This window comes from Lasioglossum baleicum, chromosome 8 (genome assembly GCF_051020765.1).
Source record: "Lasioglossum baleicum chromosome 8, iyLasBale1, whole genome shotgun sequence".
Classification (NCBI taxonomy): Eukaryota; Metazoa; Arthropoda; class Insecta; order Hymenoptera; family Halictidae; genus Lasioglossum; species Lasioglossum baleicum.
The window spans coordinates 14,607,375-14,623,116 of record NC_134936.1 but is presented as its reverse complement, the minus strand read 5'-3'; the positions used below and the strand labels follow the sequence as shown (position 1 = coordinate 14,623,116).

The 15,742-nt window shown below is 38.8% G+C and overlaps 4 protein-coding genes across 4 annotated transcripts; 1 reads left to right on the top strand and 3 right to left on the bottom strand.

Moving 5' to 3' along the window:
- Positions 1-416: 416 nt before the first annotated feature.
- On the bottom strand, positions 417-2,464 carry LOC143211667 (cytochrome b5 domain-containing protein 1). The gene is made up of 2 exons (XM_076429521.1): positions 819-2,464; positions 417-745 (listed from the first exon to the last, which is right to left on the bottom strand). Exons 1-2 carry the CDS (start codon positions 1,356-1,358, stop codon positions 506-508), a joined length of 780 nt encoding a protein of 259 aa, XP_076285636.1. The 5' UTR covers positions 1,359-2,464; the 3' UTR covers positions 417-505.
- Positions 2,465-2,645: 181 nt separating this feature from the next.
- Bur (GMP synthase burgundy) lies at positions 2,646-7,121 on the top strand. Its single transcript, XM_076429516.1, has 9 exons — positions 2,646-2,801; positions 3,585-3,853; positions 3,948-4,160; positions 4,237-4,534; positions 4,744-5,221; positions 5,297-5,538; positions 5,622-5,792; positions 5,879-6,310; positions 6,402-7,121. The coding sequence occupies exons 2-9, from the start codon at positions 3,633-3,635 to the stop codon at positions 6,501-6,503; spliced, it is 2,157 nt and encodes a 718-aa protein (XP_076285631.1). The 5' UTR covers positions 2,646-2,801; positions 3,585-3,632; the 3' UTR covers positions 6,504-7,121.
- Rev1 (Rev1 DNA directed polymerase) lies at positions 3,584-11,143 on the bottom strand. The gene is made up of 6 exons (XM_076429510.1): positions 10,908-11,143; positions 9,412-10,825; positions 8,907-9,348; positions 7,689-8,847; positions 7,277-7,419; positions 3,584-7,080 (listed from the first exon to the last, which is right to left on the bottom strand). Exons 1-6 carry the CDS (start codon positions 10,959-10,961, stop codon positions 6,930-6,932), a joined length of 3,363 nt encoding a protein of 1,120 aa, XP_076285625.1. The 5' UTR covers positions 10,962-11,143; the 3' UTR covers positions 3,584-6,929.
- Positions 11,144-11,300: 157 nt separating this feature from the next.
- Positions 11,301-14,089, bottom strand: LOC143211666 (mitochondrial 2-oxoglutarate/malate carrier protein). Its single transcript, XM_076429520.1, has 6 exons — positions 13,745-14,089; positions 13,297-13,512; positions 12,682-12,812; positions 12,435-12,605; positions 12,257-12,356; positions 11,301-12,173 (listed from the first exon to the last, which is right to left on the bottom strand). Exons 1-6 carry the CDS (start codon positions 13,801-13,803, stop codon positions 11,972-11,974), a joined length of 879 nt encoding a protein of 292 aa, XP_076285635.1. The 5' UTR covers positions 13,804-14,089; the 3' UTR covers positions 11,301-11,971.
- Positions 14,090-15,742: the final 1,653 nt, after the last annotated feature.

Genomic DNA, 15,742 nt, shown 5'->3' with positions numbered 1-15,742 from the left:
AAGTACGAACAATTTGATTTGAAGGGGGGCAGAATACTCGACGACGCCCGGCTCGAGTCGATCGACTTTGACGAATCATCGATTCGATCTTCCATTTTTAAAGGCTGTTCAAATGTGCCCACAATTATGAAAGTGGTCTAAGTGATGTATTTCTTGTTTCGAGATATTCAAAGGCAAAGAATATTAACACTAAATGAAATAACAAGCACTATCTAACGGTTCATTTTTGACAATATAGTAAAAATTACATTCAATTCATCTAGTTTAAAATTATGTGATGTGAAATAACTGATAAACTCATTTTCTTTTTAATTTCGTAGATTTCATAATTATGGGCAGGAATATAAAAATTTCATTTGCTCGGATCAAAGGCGCGCTGCGGCAAGAGGCCGTGGCGCCATCTTTCGTGTCGGACCCGAGCCTGGGCCGACGATATCGTAGGAAACTTTTCTTTGGAGGAAGCAACCAAGTTTTTTCGTCTGCCTAGATATTTCTCATTAAATTCCTATTGCTCGTTCACGCAAGTACATTTGTCGTTGTAATAGCACATGAGACAGGGTACGTAGTAATCGTCGGGCATGCCACACGCAATGAAACGATCACGCTCGTCTGGAATGCCGTTCTCTGTTAAAGTCATGTTGAGATTCAGCTCCTTCCCCTCGAATTTCCACGTGTAGCGTCGTCCGTTTGCGTTGTAAATAAGAGCACGTTTCTGGATACGTCTAACGGTGTCCTCCTCGCAAACCTGTATTTCAGATTCTCGTTAACAACGTATCGATTCTCGACGTTCTCGCCTCGAGAACAAAGGCCCGTTTTACCATGATCACGCATTCCGTCCCGGTGAGCACGTTCATAATTCGACAGGGTCTGGGATTACTGGTCAAACGACCCTTCTTGTACTTTTCGTCGAGCCACCAAGGGCATTTGTCCAGTGGCCGCCAAGAGCTCGCAGGAACCACGTGAGGCATTACATCCGGTAATGGACCATGTGGACAATAGGGTACCAGAACTCCGGTGACGGGGTGCACGTGATATTTAATGTCGTTCGTCTCGTGATCGAACCAATGACTTATATCTTTGCCGGCGTGAGCCAGCAAGGGTTTGATCTCCCTCTTCCCAGCCCATTCCTTGCAAAGATCAGTCAAATCGTACACTCCGCCATTGTACGAGACCCAACAATCAACTTTGCTATTATGCACCGCCACTTCCGATGGCAGAAAATACTTGTTTCTATCACGAACGCTTTCCTGAGCGCTCGTGACGCTTTTGGAAATTCTATACGACTCCCCTTCACCGGAAACGGGCTTGATCAGGCGTGACATTTTCCCAAATCTTCTGGGATTCTCATCCAACGGCATTCACCTGAATTTGGATCGCATCTATGCACCTATCCGCATAGATACGCATCGCGTTGCCATTACACGGAAGTCCTGCGACTGTTTTGTACAATCTTGTACCATCACACATCAATAAAATGCGACATACGGCTTTTTTTCAGTGCTTTACGTTTCCGTTCGCAATAAACAGTATTTATATACATACGTAATAGGTGTTTCTCTTTAAAGATAACACCCGTTCAGACCTATTCGGTGCATGGATGTAGGAATATAGGGATGTGTGTGTGTGGAGGATGTCGTTGCGGGGTGGAAGTCTTTTTCAGGAGGGGACGAGGTAGAAGTTGCATCTTTTTCATTGGTTGTGTCCGGCGCAAGCGCAGTACGTGGCAGTACGTCATTATGCATGCGTTACATACAGTTACATAACCTTTTAGTATGTTCTTTAATTCGTGTTGCACGTTTTAATTTCCTTTCTATATTCTTTAATTTTAGTTTTCTTTAATCCCTCGTTCTATTTTAATTTCCTTTCTATATTCTCTAATTTTAGTTTTCTTTAATCCCTCGTTCTATTTGCCGTTATCGAAAATTTATACAACTTTTCATTTTCTTCACTTTTAATTATTTAACAACGTTCATTATAATATTTGGAACATAATTCATATCACGAGTGGCATACGTTATTATAGGACAAAGGGTTAACTATCACTTTTCTAGTTTCAACTTGTCAGATATATGTAAGCAATCTGTAAAACTGTAAACATTTTTCATACTTAGCGGTAGAGAGTATGCGCAGAAAAACCACCAATCAAATAGATGCAACGTCTACCCTGCCTCCTCCGGAAAAGAAAAAACCCCCCTTGCCCATAATGCTAGCTCACGCTCCATCCCTATACTCCTATATCCATGATTCGGTGTCGATCAGTTCGATGTATGTATGCATCAGTATGCATCGAATATATACTGATTCTACTCGGATGTTATTGCACCGTTGGGAGTGTACAGCATATAAATAGATAAAGAATAGTAAACGAAATCCTACAATGTACCCAAAAAATATTGCTCAATAAACGACGTTCTCTGCTAACTTCAGAGCGCCTCCATTCCACAAAATTCCTAGACGGATTCGTGAAATATTCGATTCCGACGGGAACGATATTTAAGAGAATCTTTCATTAAAAGATTATCAATTTGCTCGAGTTGTACTCGCGTACGAGTTATGTTTCAAGGAGAATATCCTTGTATAACTAGGAAAAAACTGGCTCGACACACACGGCCCTGGTAACTTTCAAGTCATACTGTTGGATACTACTATTATTTCCAACTTGAAGGCAGGCACTTTATTGTGGCTATTGCAGGCGATTGAATGGCTGCCTCGTCCAGAGAGTGCACATTCTGTTTTGCTGTAATTAATTTTACGTTACTTGGTGATTTACACGTGAAATATTCTCTGCCTCGTATTATTTGGTAAGTCTTTCGATACGTTTTAACAATCTTCCGAAGTACGATCGGTACAGCGGCGGAATTATTGTAAGACTCTTGTTTCTGTGAAACGTGCTCGTAAGATTTACGGCCGGTTATTTATTTCTTGCTAAACATTACGTCCGACAGTTTTTTTCACGAACGTCATCCACTTTGATGGTCAATCGATTCCGACGTTCCGTCCGCACTTTCTATGCACACGGAAACGCATTCCACTCACCAGAGTGTACAGTAGTTGTCAAAACTAGTAGTTGAATTGTGACATGCTATAATAGCATGTTACACTTACGCGGAGCAACATCTTTAATTGTTGTTCGAAAATATGCTGTCCCGCTTCGTTGAATTTTTATCATTATTTATGCATATAGCACGGAAATTCTGGTTGTTCTAATTTCATTAAAAGAAAACAACTTAACACATAATGCAGATCAGATGGCATATATAATTTGTTTTTTTTTTAATCTATAATTTGTTTATTTATTTTTGTCACCAATTTCTTTGGCACTATCTTGCAAAACGATGTTACTTGCACCAAAATGAGGTTACAACCGAACATACGCGTATTTGCAAAAATTTAATTGTTTATTTATAATAATTTATTTTATATAGATATAATAGATGTCTAAGAAGTCTCAATATTTGTCGAGAACAATACTTTCACCACGATCCAGTTTTTCCTATCTTAACAAATTCTCTTCTTACTTTAACCACACGCTCTACTCGTGTTGGGTCGATTGATATTTTATTATGTTTTCTAAATTGTTGTAGGGTTGGTGAAATCATAGCAATAGCAATAGCAATATACGGAATTCTGAAATGGAAAAGAGCGCGTACGGATCAGTGTGTCGCGCAGAGAGAAACAATGGAGCAGACGAAGGAGCAATGGACATGGGAAGCAACAATGAAAAAGTGGCCATTTTGGATGCTGGTGCACAGTATGGTAAAGTGATAGATCGAAAAATCCGTGAGCTGAATGTTCACAGTGAAATTCTGCCCCTTGACACACCAGCATTTACTCTCCAAGAGAAAGGCTATAAGTAAGAACATAGTAATCGTGTATCTCTGCGAGATACATCTTCCACGGTTGAAATTCATTTCCATGAAAATGATGAAAAATTGATGAAATTGTAGGGCTATTATAATTTCTGGAGGGCCAAATTCAGTTTACGCAGAGGATGCGCCCGGATACGACGCGGAGATCTTTAGAATAGGAATTCCTGTATTAGGTATCTGTTATGGGATGCAAATGATGAACAAAGAGTTTGGTGGTACGGTAACGCAAAAAGACGGCCGAGAAGATGGCCAGTTTCCAGTCGAAGTAGATTCCAAGTGCCTGTTATTTAAGTAAGTGGAATCCGAAAATCTCTAATTCGTCGCAGTCTCGCTGTGCACCGTTTCTAAACGACTGATTGTATCTTAGGGGCTTGGACAGATTACAAATAGTACTGTTAACACATGGTGATAGTATAGATAGGGTGGCCGATGGCTTTCGTGTTATTGCCAAATCGTCGAACTTTGTAGCAGGAATAGCGAACGAGAAAATGAACTTGTACGGGGTTCAGTTCCACCCCGAGGTAGATCTTACACCTAATGGCAAAACGATGTTGCACAGTTTTTTGTTCTTGATTGCCGGCCTCTCTGGCAACTATACGCTTCATGGTAGAGAAGCACAATGTATTCAATATATCAAGGAAACCGTTGGCAGCAAGAAAGTTCTGGTAAGGCACGACTAAACGTACACGTAATTAAATCGTAATCCCATAAGCATGCATCGATTTGTTCGGTTTCGACTGTTTCGGCATTTTATTGTTTTCTTCCTCGGTGAATTCTGTAAAATTTTCAAAGACGGCGTGAAACGATATTTTAAGTACCTATAAGCTACACAGGCAAATGACGGTCGATTAAAATATAAAATAAATGACCGTAGTTGTTAGTGAGCGGAGGCGTGGATTCCACGGTATGCGCAGCACTGTTACATAAAGCTTTAAACAAGGAGCAAGTTATAGCCCTGCATATCAATAATGGCTTCATGCGGAAAGGAGAAACGCAGTTTGTCGAGAAGAATTTGGCACAATTGGGAATTCGATTAAAAGTAATTAACGCCGCACACTATTTCATGCAAGGGACTACATCCGTTCCCTTGGATAACGTCCCGCCGATAGCCAACGCCAACGTTCTAAACAATAAAGGAATATGCGGCACGGGAACAACCCCAAGAACCAGATTAACCAAAATGCTGTGCGCTACGATCAACCCCGAAGAGAAACGAAAAATCATAGGGGACGTGTTTGTCAAAGTAGCGAACGAGGTGATGGCGGAAATGGGTTTAAAGGCGGAGGAGGTGTTTCTGGGACAAGGCACCCTCAGGCCTGATCTTATAGAAAGCGCAAGCGCACTAGCCAGTGGTAAATATTGTTCAAAGAATCGTTGAGTTCCTGTTTCGCTTTGGTTAACGCCAGACGCGCTTCTTTTTCTATTAGGTAAGGCGGACGCGATAAAAACACATCACAACGATAGCGAATTGGTAAGGGCGTTAAGAGCACAAGGCCACGTAGTAGAGCCCTTGAAAGATTTTCACAAAGACGAAGTCAGACAACTAGGATGCGATCTAGGACTTCCGCTATCGCTTGTAGCTCGTCATCCATTCCCTGGTCCCGGGCTCGCTGTACGTATCCTGTGCGCGGATGAGCCTTACATGGACAAAGACTTTTCGGAAACGCAGGTACTCGTCTTTGTTTTGTCGACGGAACGATGTCCATGGGCCCGCTGCACTACATCGAGGAAACTATTTACGTTTGTTCGCAGGTGATAGTGAAAATAATGGCAGAATACGAGCAAATGCTCAAGAAGAAGCACGGACTGCTAAATCGTGTGGAAGGCGCGACCAGCGAAGCCGAACGCCAGCATTTGCGACAAATTTCGAGTCGTCGTCAATTCGCTGCAACCCTACTGCCTATACGTAGCGTAGGAGTACAGGTAGGATATATATGTATATATAGAAAGAGAAAGACAGATTGTTTGGGGGAAACCGTGTGTAATATCGCATTGTATTCTGTTGTTAGGGAGACCGAAGGAGTTATAGCTATGTAGTAGGTTTATCCAGCGCAGAAAACATGTCGGAAGGAATAGTATGGCAAGACCTGTTATTCCTCGCGAAACTGATTCCGCGTGTTTGTCACAACGTGAACCGCGTGTGTTACATTTTCGGACCTCAATTACACCATCCAGTGACGGACATCACACCGACTCATCTGACGTCGAACGTGATAGCCACGCTCCGGGAAGCGGATCATGTAGCAAACGAAGTCTTAGCCGCTAATAACTGTATGGGGGCTATCAGTCAAATGCCAGTAGTTTTAATTCCTATACACTTTGATCGTGACGCTGTCTCTCGGATACCTTCATGTCAACGTTCAGTCGTTCTTAGGCCATTCTGTACTAATGATTTCATGACTGGCACCCCGGCTATTCCGGGCAAGGAGCTGCCGGTACATGTAAGTTCAATCAATCTTACCTATCATTATATTCTATAATTCATTTTGGTGCACTCTGATATTAATCTATGGGCGTTTGTTCTTTTAACAGGTGGTGAAAAAAATGCTGATCGAAATGTCTATGATATCCGGTATCTCGCGTGTTTTGTACGACTTAACATCTAAACCGCCGGGAACTACCGAATGGGAGTAGTAAACGCTCATCCCTAACTCAACCCTTTCTATTTTTTCACCATCCCTGCGCGTAACGACTACAAAGTAAAAAGTATATTTAAAAATATATATATATATATTACAAAAATACGTACGAATTCGAGGTTTATGACTTCTTACCGATTTATATAAAACCTTTGAGCAAAAACTTCTTTCGAAAAAACATACGTTCTCGATTGTAAATTAATATGTTAACTGAAAAAAAAGATAAAAAGAAAAGAAACGAAAACACGAAAAAAATACAGAGAGTAAGAGAGAGAGAAAGAAAAAAAACGAACGAACAATGATACCGATACTGATACTGTGTTCAATGAAATTGAAGGTAAGTATCATATTTGCTTGTAAATAGGTTTCTTATTAACCTCATTGTAAAAATATTAATTTATTCAATTCCGAGAAATTTACATTATATATCATTGTTACACTGCAAATGATTGCATTTGATTGGTGGTACAATTAGATTGCTGTTATATTCGATCTGCATATAATGTTGAACGTATTTTACTGTTTTCCTGTATGTCCTATGCCAAATGCAATTTCCAGTTTTTGTCATACATCTACAAGAATATGAACATAAATAAGTTAAATGTATTACGTCTTTAATACCAATTTTTATTTATCAAAGATCGCAACTGAGTAAAACTATGACAACTATTCCCTGAAATCCTATGTGTTGTATATCACTGAATTATCCGCCCGTTGTCAAAACATGGGTGAACATCACGAATCTTGCATACAAAATATAGATAATACCTGTGCATGGTTTTCAATAAAATATGTAAATCTTCGATGCGTCTCTTCTCCGGAAGCATGCTGAGAAATGTTGCGAGTGATAAAAAGTCTACTTCGTTCACGATCTTAGAATTAGTGATCCATATTTGTATTTGCATCTTCACCTGCAACCGTGTATTTTACATTTGTATTTATCCTGCAGCCAATGTAAAAAGGATAGCATATTTATCGAGCATGTGTACCCCCTGTGCCCCGTACAATGTAACTCAATCGAAATTCAACGCGGTGCGATGCGATCGCTACTACAAATCACTGTCGCTATATAGAAAAAACATTTTCTATGCTTTCCGATGAAGACGTGTTTCACCAAACAAAACTACCATAAATAACTATCGATTTATAACGATAACGATAACTTAATCATAAACGCTACCTGTTCTAGAGGTAGATTAAGTAAGCGATTTACAAGATCAATTAAAATGTCTTGATGTTGAATTGAACTTTCATTGTCTTCCGATATAGTGCGATTATGAGAGAGTATGGCCTCGGCTTCGTCGCCGGTAACTCGATCGTTCGTCGATCCCATTCCACTCAGACATGGCAATATGCATTTCGAAATGCCATTGTTGTTGCTACCATCTTTTCGATCCGGTACACTTTCATATTCGTTTTTATTCTGTTTCACTTTAAACGCGTCGAATATACCGTTCTTTTTAGTTTTACTATTTCTCGACGACGTTGCTTTCGAATTTTTACGATTGTTCTTCATTTTACGCTCAGCCTTTTTGCTATCTTTCGCGACATTATCGATTCCGCTCCTCGTTATCAATCCCCCATTGAGTTTGCGAGCTGACTCCTCCTTTATTTTCGAAGACTGCCCGGCCTTTTTAGCCGTACAATAACTTTCAACTTCGCGTTTCATGTCATCCGATAGCGCGGCCAAAAATTCTGGATCGACTTGCGAAAAAGATATATTATCTTCGTCGCGATTAGCCTGGCCATTATTCGATACTGTGGTCGAACTACTTGTACTTGTACCGCTACTGGCATTGTTTACAGCGTTACCTCCATTCCTCGGACCACTGTACTCGTTAAGTATTTCATTGCGTATGTCCTCGGGAAGTTCTATTAAGACTGCCATGTCGATTTCCTGCAAAGGAGGCAACTCCACCTTTGCTGGTCTCGAAACGGTCGGCTTGGTTTGCTTGAAAAAATTTTCTTGGATCGTTTGTACACGATTCCCGGATTTATTCTCAATCTTCGCGACGTTGGTACTCGCTTCTTCCCTACCGTTTCTCTCGTTTCGAGTATCCTCCGAAAGCTCGGTAAGAACTGCTTCGTTCACGCGAGAAGAAGCGCCTACGTTCTTTTGATCGTCAATTATGTTATTCGAAGTTGACGGAACGGAAGTTGCAGATGCTTGCGCGAATCGGTTGAGCGTACCATTGTCATTACTCTTCTTCGCGAAGAAACCTTTCAGAGTCATATCGCGCGATTTGCTTTTCAGTATTTCTAGCCTGGTCACCTGTATGCCGATGCCTCTAGCATCTTCAGGCACCTTCAACATTTGATTCCAGAGGGTGATTACTTCCCTGGAGAGCACCTACTGATAAGTATACTTGAAAGCGTAAAGATAATATCAACAACTTACTTTGCTATGATATCGGGATCATCGATCGATGCGATAAGGTTCTTCGATTTGGTCATGTAATCGCACAGCCCGTGGCCCATAAATTTTGCAGTTTCCTTCGGCGCTTCCTTAGCTCGAATCAACAATTTTAACGTGATACACCTACCCCTAGCGTTAGCATTTTTTAATCGATTGGACACCTCGACGGACAATTTCTTCAAGAAGTCTATCGCGTCTTGGTTGTTCTCGAATCTGATTCCATAGTTAACTTCGGCGGAAACAGATTTTCTAATATGCTCCAAGTTCAATTTCGAATGATCTACACCGCGACACATATTGTACAATACTTCTCCCATCTTTTTACCAAATTCCTTTTGCAACGTCGACGACGAGACCGTCTGCAATTCCGCACAAGTACGGACATTCAGAGAATGCAATTTGTTCGTCGTGGTCCACCCAACGCCTAATTCGAACAATCATTAATTAATAGCTAATCAACCAGATATCTCAAGAGGCAACATCTTACCTGGCAAGTCTTGCACATCGAGAGCACCGATGCATGCGTCGATATTCTGTTTCAAGTGAAACTGACCATCGGGCTTTGCCTTTCTAGTGGCTAGTCTTGCCAGCAATTTATTGCTACCGAAACCTGTCGACACAGGACAGCCTGTCTTGTCCTTTATCTCTCGCCTGATCACGCCAGCGAAGTCCAACGGCGTCAACGAACATTCTTCGAGTATTTTCGTGCAATCGGCGTACATTTCGTCGCAACTGACCGCTTCGATGTCTAATGTATAAGATGCGACGGTATCGTACAAAGCGTACGATACCTCTGTGTAGCCATCGAAATCGTATGGCATCGTTTTGAGATTCGGACATATTTTCAAAGCCTCCCCTAAGAACATGCCATTTTTCACCCCCGCTTTCCTCGCCTCATAAGAACAAGATGCGATTTCTGACAACGATCCTAACTCCTCCTCTGCAGCATCTTTACCTGTAGGTTGCCTGTTACCCTTCGCATGGGTCACTGCAACAGGCAGCCCTTTCAATTCTGGCTTATTCCTAAGACCAACCGAGACAAAGAAACAATCCATGTCTATGTGCATTATCACAGATCCCTGACTACTGTCTACCCTATTCTCTTCTTGTAAGTCAAACAGATCATTTCTGAAACTGCTCTGAGAGTCTGAGAGCGACTTGTCTAACTTCAGATCCCTAAATTCTTTCAACTTGGCTAATCCAGGAAATTTCCCATCACTTTTATCCCTTAACTCGTTCACATAATTTTTAAAAGTTGCCCCCATTGTTGAAATATGATGCAAACGTGAATGGCTGTAAAATTCTGATATAAATTCTGGGTTTTTCGTTGAATTAGACTCTTTTGTACTGTGGGCTACACTAGGATTCAAGACTTCTCGATCAGCAGCTTTGCTTGTCATCGTATTACTTAAATTATCATTATCGTTTGGGAAAGTGTAAAGGTCATTATCTTTCTTTGTGTTATCATGCATTTCAAGACGACTGCTTGACCCAAATGCTTCATCTATCTTCTTGTATTTCAATTGCGGCTGTGCATCGGTGCAATTCGAGTACAGCAAGTAGTTTTGGAAATTTAATAGTTTACCAGCCTTTATGCTATCTACTATCCATTCTGGTTTGCATATAGGCATTGGATTCTGGCTTTTCCTATACATTACTATTTTAGCATGAGGCAAATTGGATGCAATAATGTGAGTTGTTCCTCTGGGTCTCAGATAATGATGGTAGGTACCCCCATGTTCCATCATTAAACGACGAAGCACATCCGTAGATGGGTCTGTGTAGCCGTTTACAAAAATTGCTACTCCTTCCAATATGTTTGTGGCATCTTTGAATTCTTTGTTTGCTACCATTCGAAATTGTTCTTCCAATTTTGCTTGTTTAGCAGCCATATACCCACCCTGAAATAATTATGTTACAGCTGATTTTGTCTGACGTTGTAGTTAATAAAATATAAATAGTGTGTAATTCGTTTTTACATACCCAATCTTCAAATCCATTTTCCCCCCAGGCTTCCCCTTTTTTCTTTTTCGACATTGCAACAAATGTTAGACAAAGAAAATAGTTCGAATAAAAGGTAACCTATGTAACTAAAAACGGACGTACACATTCATAAAACGTCCTAGTTTCAGATACGATTTGTACTGCACTGAAAACTTGGAATATGTTACCGGTGCATTAAAATGCATAAAGACCATTTGTTTTGCGGAACCTCGTTCCCATGCACAAATAATCGCGTCCAATTTAGAGCGCGACGTAAGGCCATTTCACTTGGCGTTATTAGCCGCATCAATGAATATTAGTCCGTTACGTGAATCATTCGAAAAGTTTCATCCATTTTTTACGGATATGTAATAAAATGGAAACACGTGTATATACAAAAATAATTTTTTCGATTTATTCAACAACAATGATGGAATACAATCTAAATATTGTGTACTGGCAGCACATATAATAACCATACATGTTAGAGTTAGACTATAACACTATACATTACATTTCATTCTCACCCATAAAAATTAAAAAAGATATGGTAGATGTATTATGCTATACATGTATTTGTGTATACTGGAATTGGTTAAGGGATTATAGGCAGAAAACTTTTCCACACACGCATACGTTAAAAAATAATAGAATATATATATTTTTCATTGTAACAACAAGTAAAAAATAAAAATCGTATCAAACGATTTAATCTTATAGAAGAATGTTCGTAGAATGTACTGTTTAATAAAATTTCTAAGATTATTTCAATTAACGATTGCACAAAACAGCATCTAAAAAAATATGATTTCTTTACTAAAATAGTTTTCTACAAAGATTTTTCTAAATAAATAGGAATTGTGTATCCGTATGTAGGAGGCATACATTATCTAACAGATAACAATATACACTGTACTGGAAGAATAAATATCACACTATGAACATATGGTGTTAGCAAAATTGATTACTATATAGGAGAAAATATAGATTGGAATATTTCTGCAGATTCTAATTTTATGTGTATATGTACATATATATGTGCCAAGGTCAAGTCCTATTTATAGTTACTGGGAATAGGATTTGTACATTGAGTTCATTTGTTCCAAGAAAATGAATGTTAGCACAGTATGCGGACCTAAACGTGCATAATAAGGGAAGAAACCTTTCCACAATGAAAACAATCCCTCATTTCGACAAACTCGAACTATAACATCTACGGCACCCTTAAATTCAGGCTTACCATCCACAATTTTCATGTTTTGTATTCTGCAAGGAATTCATCATGCAACAATGCAATATTATTCTCACACTGATATATTCTATAGTTAATTCGATGCTTTCATATTTACCTTGTTTTAGCAATATCAACTGGCATGGAAGCAGCAGTTGTTACTAACCCAGAAATCATGGAGCTTACAAAGTGTAATTTAATATTCTCCTCGAAATAGCCTATTTGAACAAATAAGAAGGAAAATTATGGTATTCCATTGCTACTTGTTCAATGTTCTTGTTAGCAATGATACAGACCAGTGTTAAGTAAAACCTCTTTGGTTTGAGAATAAGATGCCAACTGAGCTGCGTTAACAACCATGGCTCTGCCCATTGTAGGAATAGTACCCCTCCATAATGCTAAAAGACCCTCCTCTCTGAGTATACGAACCAGAGCGTTAAACACATTTTTATAGTTTCTTCTCTCAGCTATAAACAGAAAACTGTTCAGAGTAGGGAATACTCTAAATATCCTAAGTGAGCATAGATGAAATTATGAACATACCAAGAGGCAATCTGCCATCGGCAGTCATTCTAATCAAAGCAACTTCTGCAGGAGTACCTACAAATGCTCCTACGCAACCAGCAGCACTGCCTATCAATGCTTTTACAAGAAAGCCGGATTGATTGTGTTTTCTGGATATAGCAAACAATAAACAATAATAGATCTTGTACATTCCTGTCCATAAATCACTGGACACTCACTCATCTTCGACAAAATGGTAATTAAAGAATACAAGCTTCCAGCTTGATTTGATTGTTTTATTTTGATTGGATGTAAAAATTAAATACATACATATACTATTTGAATAAACATTGGAAAAAAGAGATTGAGAAATTGTGGGATGATTATGGTTAAATCTAGAAGCCAAATTGAAAAACAATTGCCCCACTTAAATTTGAAAAATTAGAAAATATAATAATTAAGATTTAGAAAATATAAGAGATATTTTGGTCAGATTTGTGATTTACATGTTCTCCATATTAGAAAAGATTAGTAAGTACCATTTTTATTTCATAAATCCAAGTTTGAATAAGTGTCCGGTGACTTACAAATGGGAGTGTATATAACACTGCTAATATTTTCCCAACATAGCTTAGTTATCTATGGTATACTCACGTGGCAATTTCAAACAACCAGTTATATATACCCAGTCGGGTTGTTGTGTATGTACCTTGGCGTAATAGACCAGCAGATAAACCAGAGTAAAAAGCTAGGATACCTTCGTTCCTCACTATAGAAGATACTATACTCATCGTGGATGTTCTTGTACCGCTTAATTGCATTCTATTTTTTATTAAATCTAAGGGTTGGACAAAACACGTCGCAGCCATTCTAAAATGAAACAAGGTGGGCTGAATTTGAATGTGATCATAATGAAAATAACTGAATATGACAAGGAGCCACAAAAATAGTGCGAAGCAGGAAAAGTTATTTTTAGCATCAAAATAAGGAAACTAACGTATTTGCACAAATTTTAGGTAATCTTATCTCATGTTTTACATAAAATAGTTTGTAATAAAATTTTTTCTAATGTAATTATAATAATAAAAATAATAGAACATACCCTGCGGTTCCCCCGAAAAGGAACTTCACTGCATTCGGCACAGTCTTTTGATTGCTCATTTTGACAATATTTGTGGTATGACACTTCAACAATCGGTGAAACAATTCGATTACTCGGACTACTGTGCGACGATCATGAAACGATTAAATTTTTCAAAAACAAAGCTGGTCTGAAAGAGACAAAATAAAAAAACGAGCCACGCCGCGAAGTCGTCTAGTCACGAGGAGTAAACTGGTCTAAATGAAAGATTATCAAGTCAAATTCTTCTTTCAACAACCGATACGTGCTAAATTATAACATTCCGTGCGGTCAGCGACATCTTGCAGTGTCCGACTACCGACGATGGCGCAGCTGATAAAAGAAACTTTCTATAGGACGGTCGGATTGCTAGATTCCAATAATAAACAAATTAATAGAGCTATATAACGTCACTGGTAAAACAAATGATAACATAAGGTACCTTGATGACCGGTTACAAGATTATTTTATAATTAAATATTTCAGTAAAATTCAAACGGGAATGATATTTCTGCACATGCGCTTGTATGGTCAAATTCGCGCGCTGAGTGTGGTCAGTCAAATGTGTTCGTATTGTTAGAAATTTCAAGAGACTGCATTGTTGAATGAACGAATAATCTCAATTATTGTATTTTTGTTTCTTTATTATACAATTTAATCGAATAATATGTATACGTAACATCAGCATGTGGCTCGCCATTGCCGAACAGTTTTGCTAGTGGAAGTGTACGGTTGCAATGGTGTTAAGATGGTGTTAAGAGCCTGTGGCTCTTCAGAAATTCGCTAAAAATTGGTGAAAAAAGACGTACAACTATAATCGAGTGAGTACAGAACAATACTACAATGCTTGATGATTATTTCTTTGATAAATTGATCGACGTATCGATCAGAAATCCAATAAACCGGTACCGTGAATCCTCGTAGAGATCTCGGTGGTAAATATCCAATATGGCGTTTGTAACACAGTCCTACATAAATAGAAAGTTTATTCGCACGATGTATCCTATATAAGATTAATTTAACCCCTTTAGTGTCGTCTGGATAAATATCAATGTTGTTCTACGGTAAAAGGGTTAACGTGTTGGGTTAGGTTGCAGGAAACATGTCGTCGTATGTTTCAATGATTAATTTTATTTGTCAGTTTTCATAATGAGACGAATGAACGAAGGATGCCAATTATACGATGCACACTGTACAATAAGCATTCAAGAATATTTACAAACATTTGAAATATCTCTGAAATGTAGACTGGTTTTGCGCATATCGACTGTGTCCGCTATTTAACGTTATTTCTCTGTGTAATTAAAATGTGTACTGCGCACATATTAATGTAACGCGGTATTTATTTGAAACAATCGATGAAAAGATTTTTTACAATAGGCACAAGATAGAAACTGAAACATTAGCCGTGAAAGCATTCTTTAAGAGATCTGCACGTTATCAAGCAACTAGATTCGTTAACAAAGATACTTTCAGGATCTCGTTACTCCCAGACAGAGTTGGGCAATATTTAATGCAATTCACCATCAACGATTCATTCAATTGAATTGCATTCAGACAACGCGACGTACGATCGCCATTAACCAAAATAAATGTTTAATCGTCGACTAAATGGGAAATTTATTTCTGTTCGTTACATACAGTGAGTTCCATTAATATTCGGACGCTCTCGAAAAGCGACAACTTTTTAAATATTGGACATACAAGCCCACATAATTTTTTCTCAAAAAAGTTCAAATATTAAAAACGTTATCGTCTTTTTAAGAGTGTCCGAATATTCGTGGTAATCACTGTACGATCGATGGAAACAACCGTGTTTTGGATCGTAAGTTTTGGTGAGTCGAATGAAATGTTTTAGACGACTAATGCCCAACTCTGCTCCCAGACCGTGTAACTAGAAATATATCCTATCGTTTTAGAATTGTAGCTTCCTCTGTTTTCCGTGTTTATACAATATATGCATGAATAATTTCCAGCTGA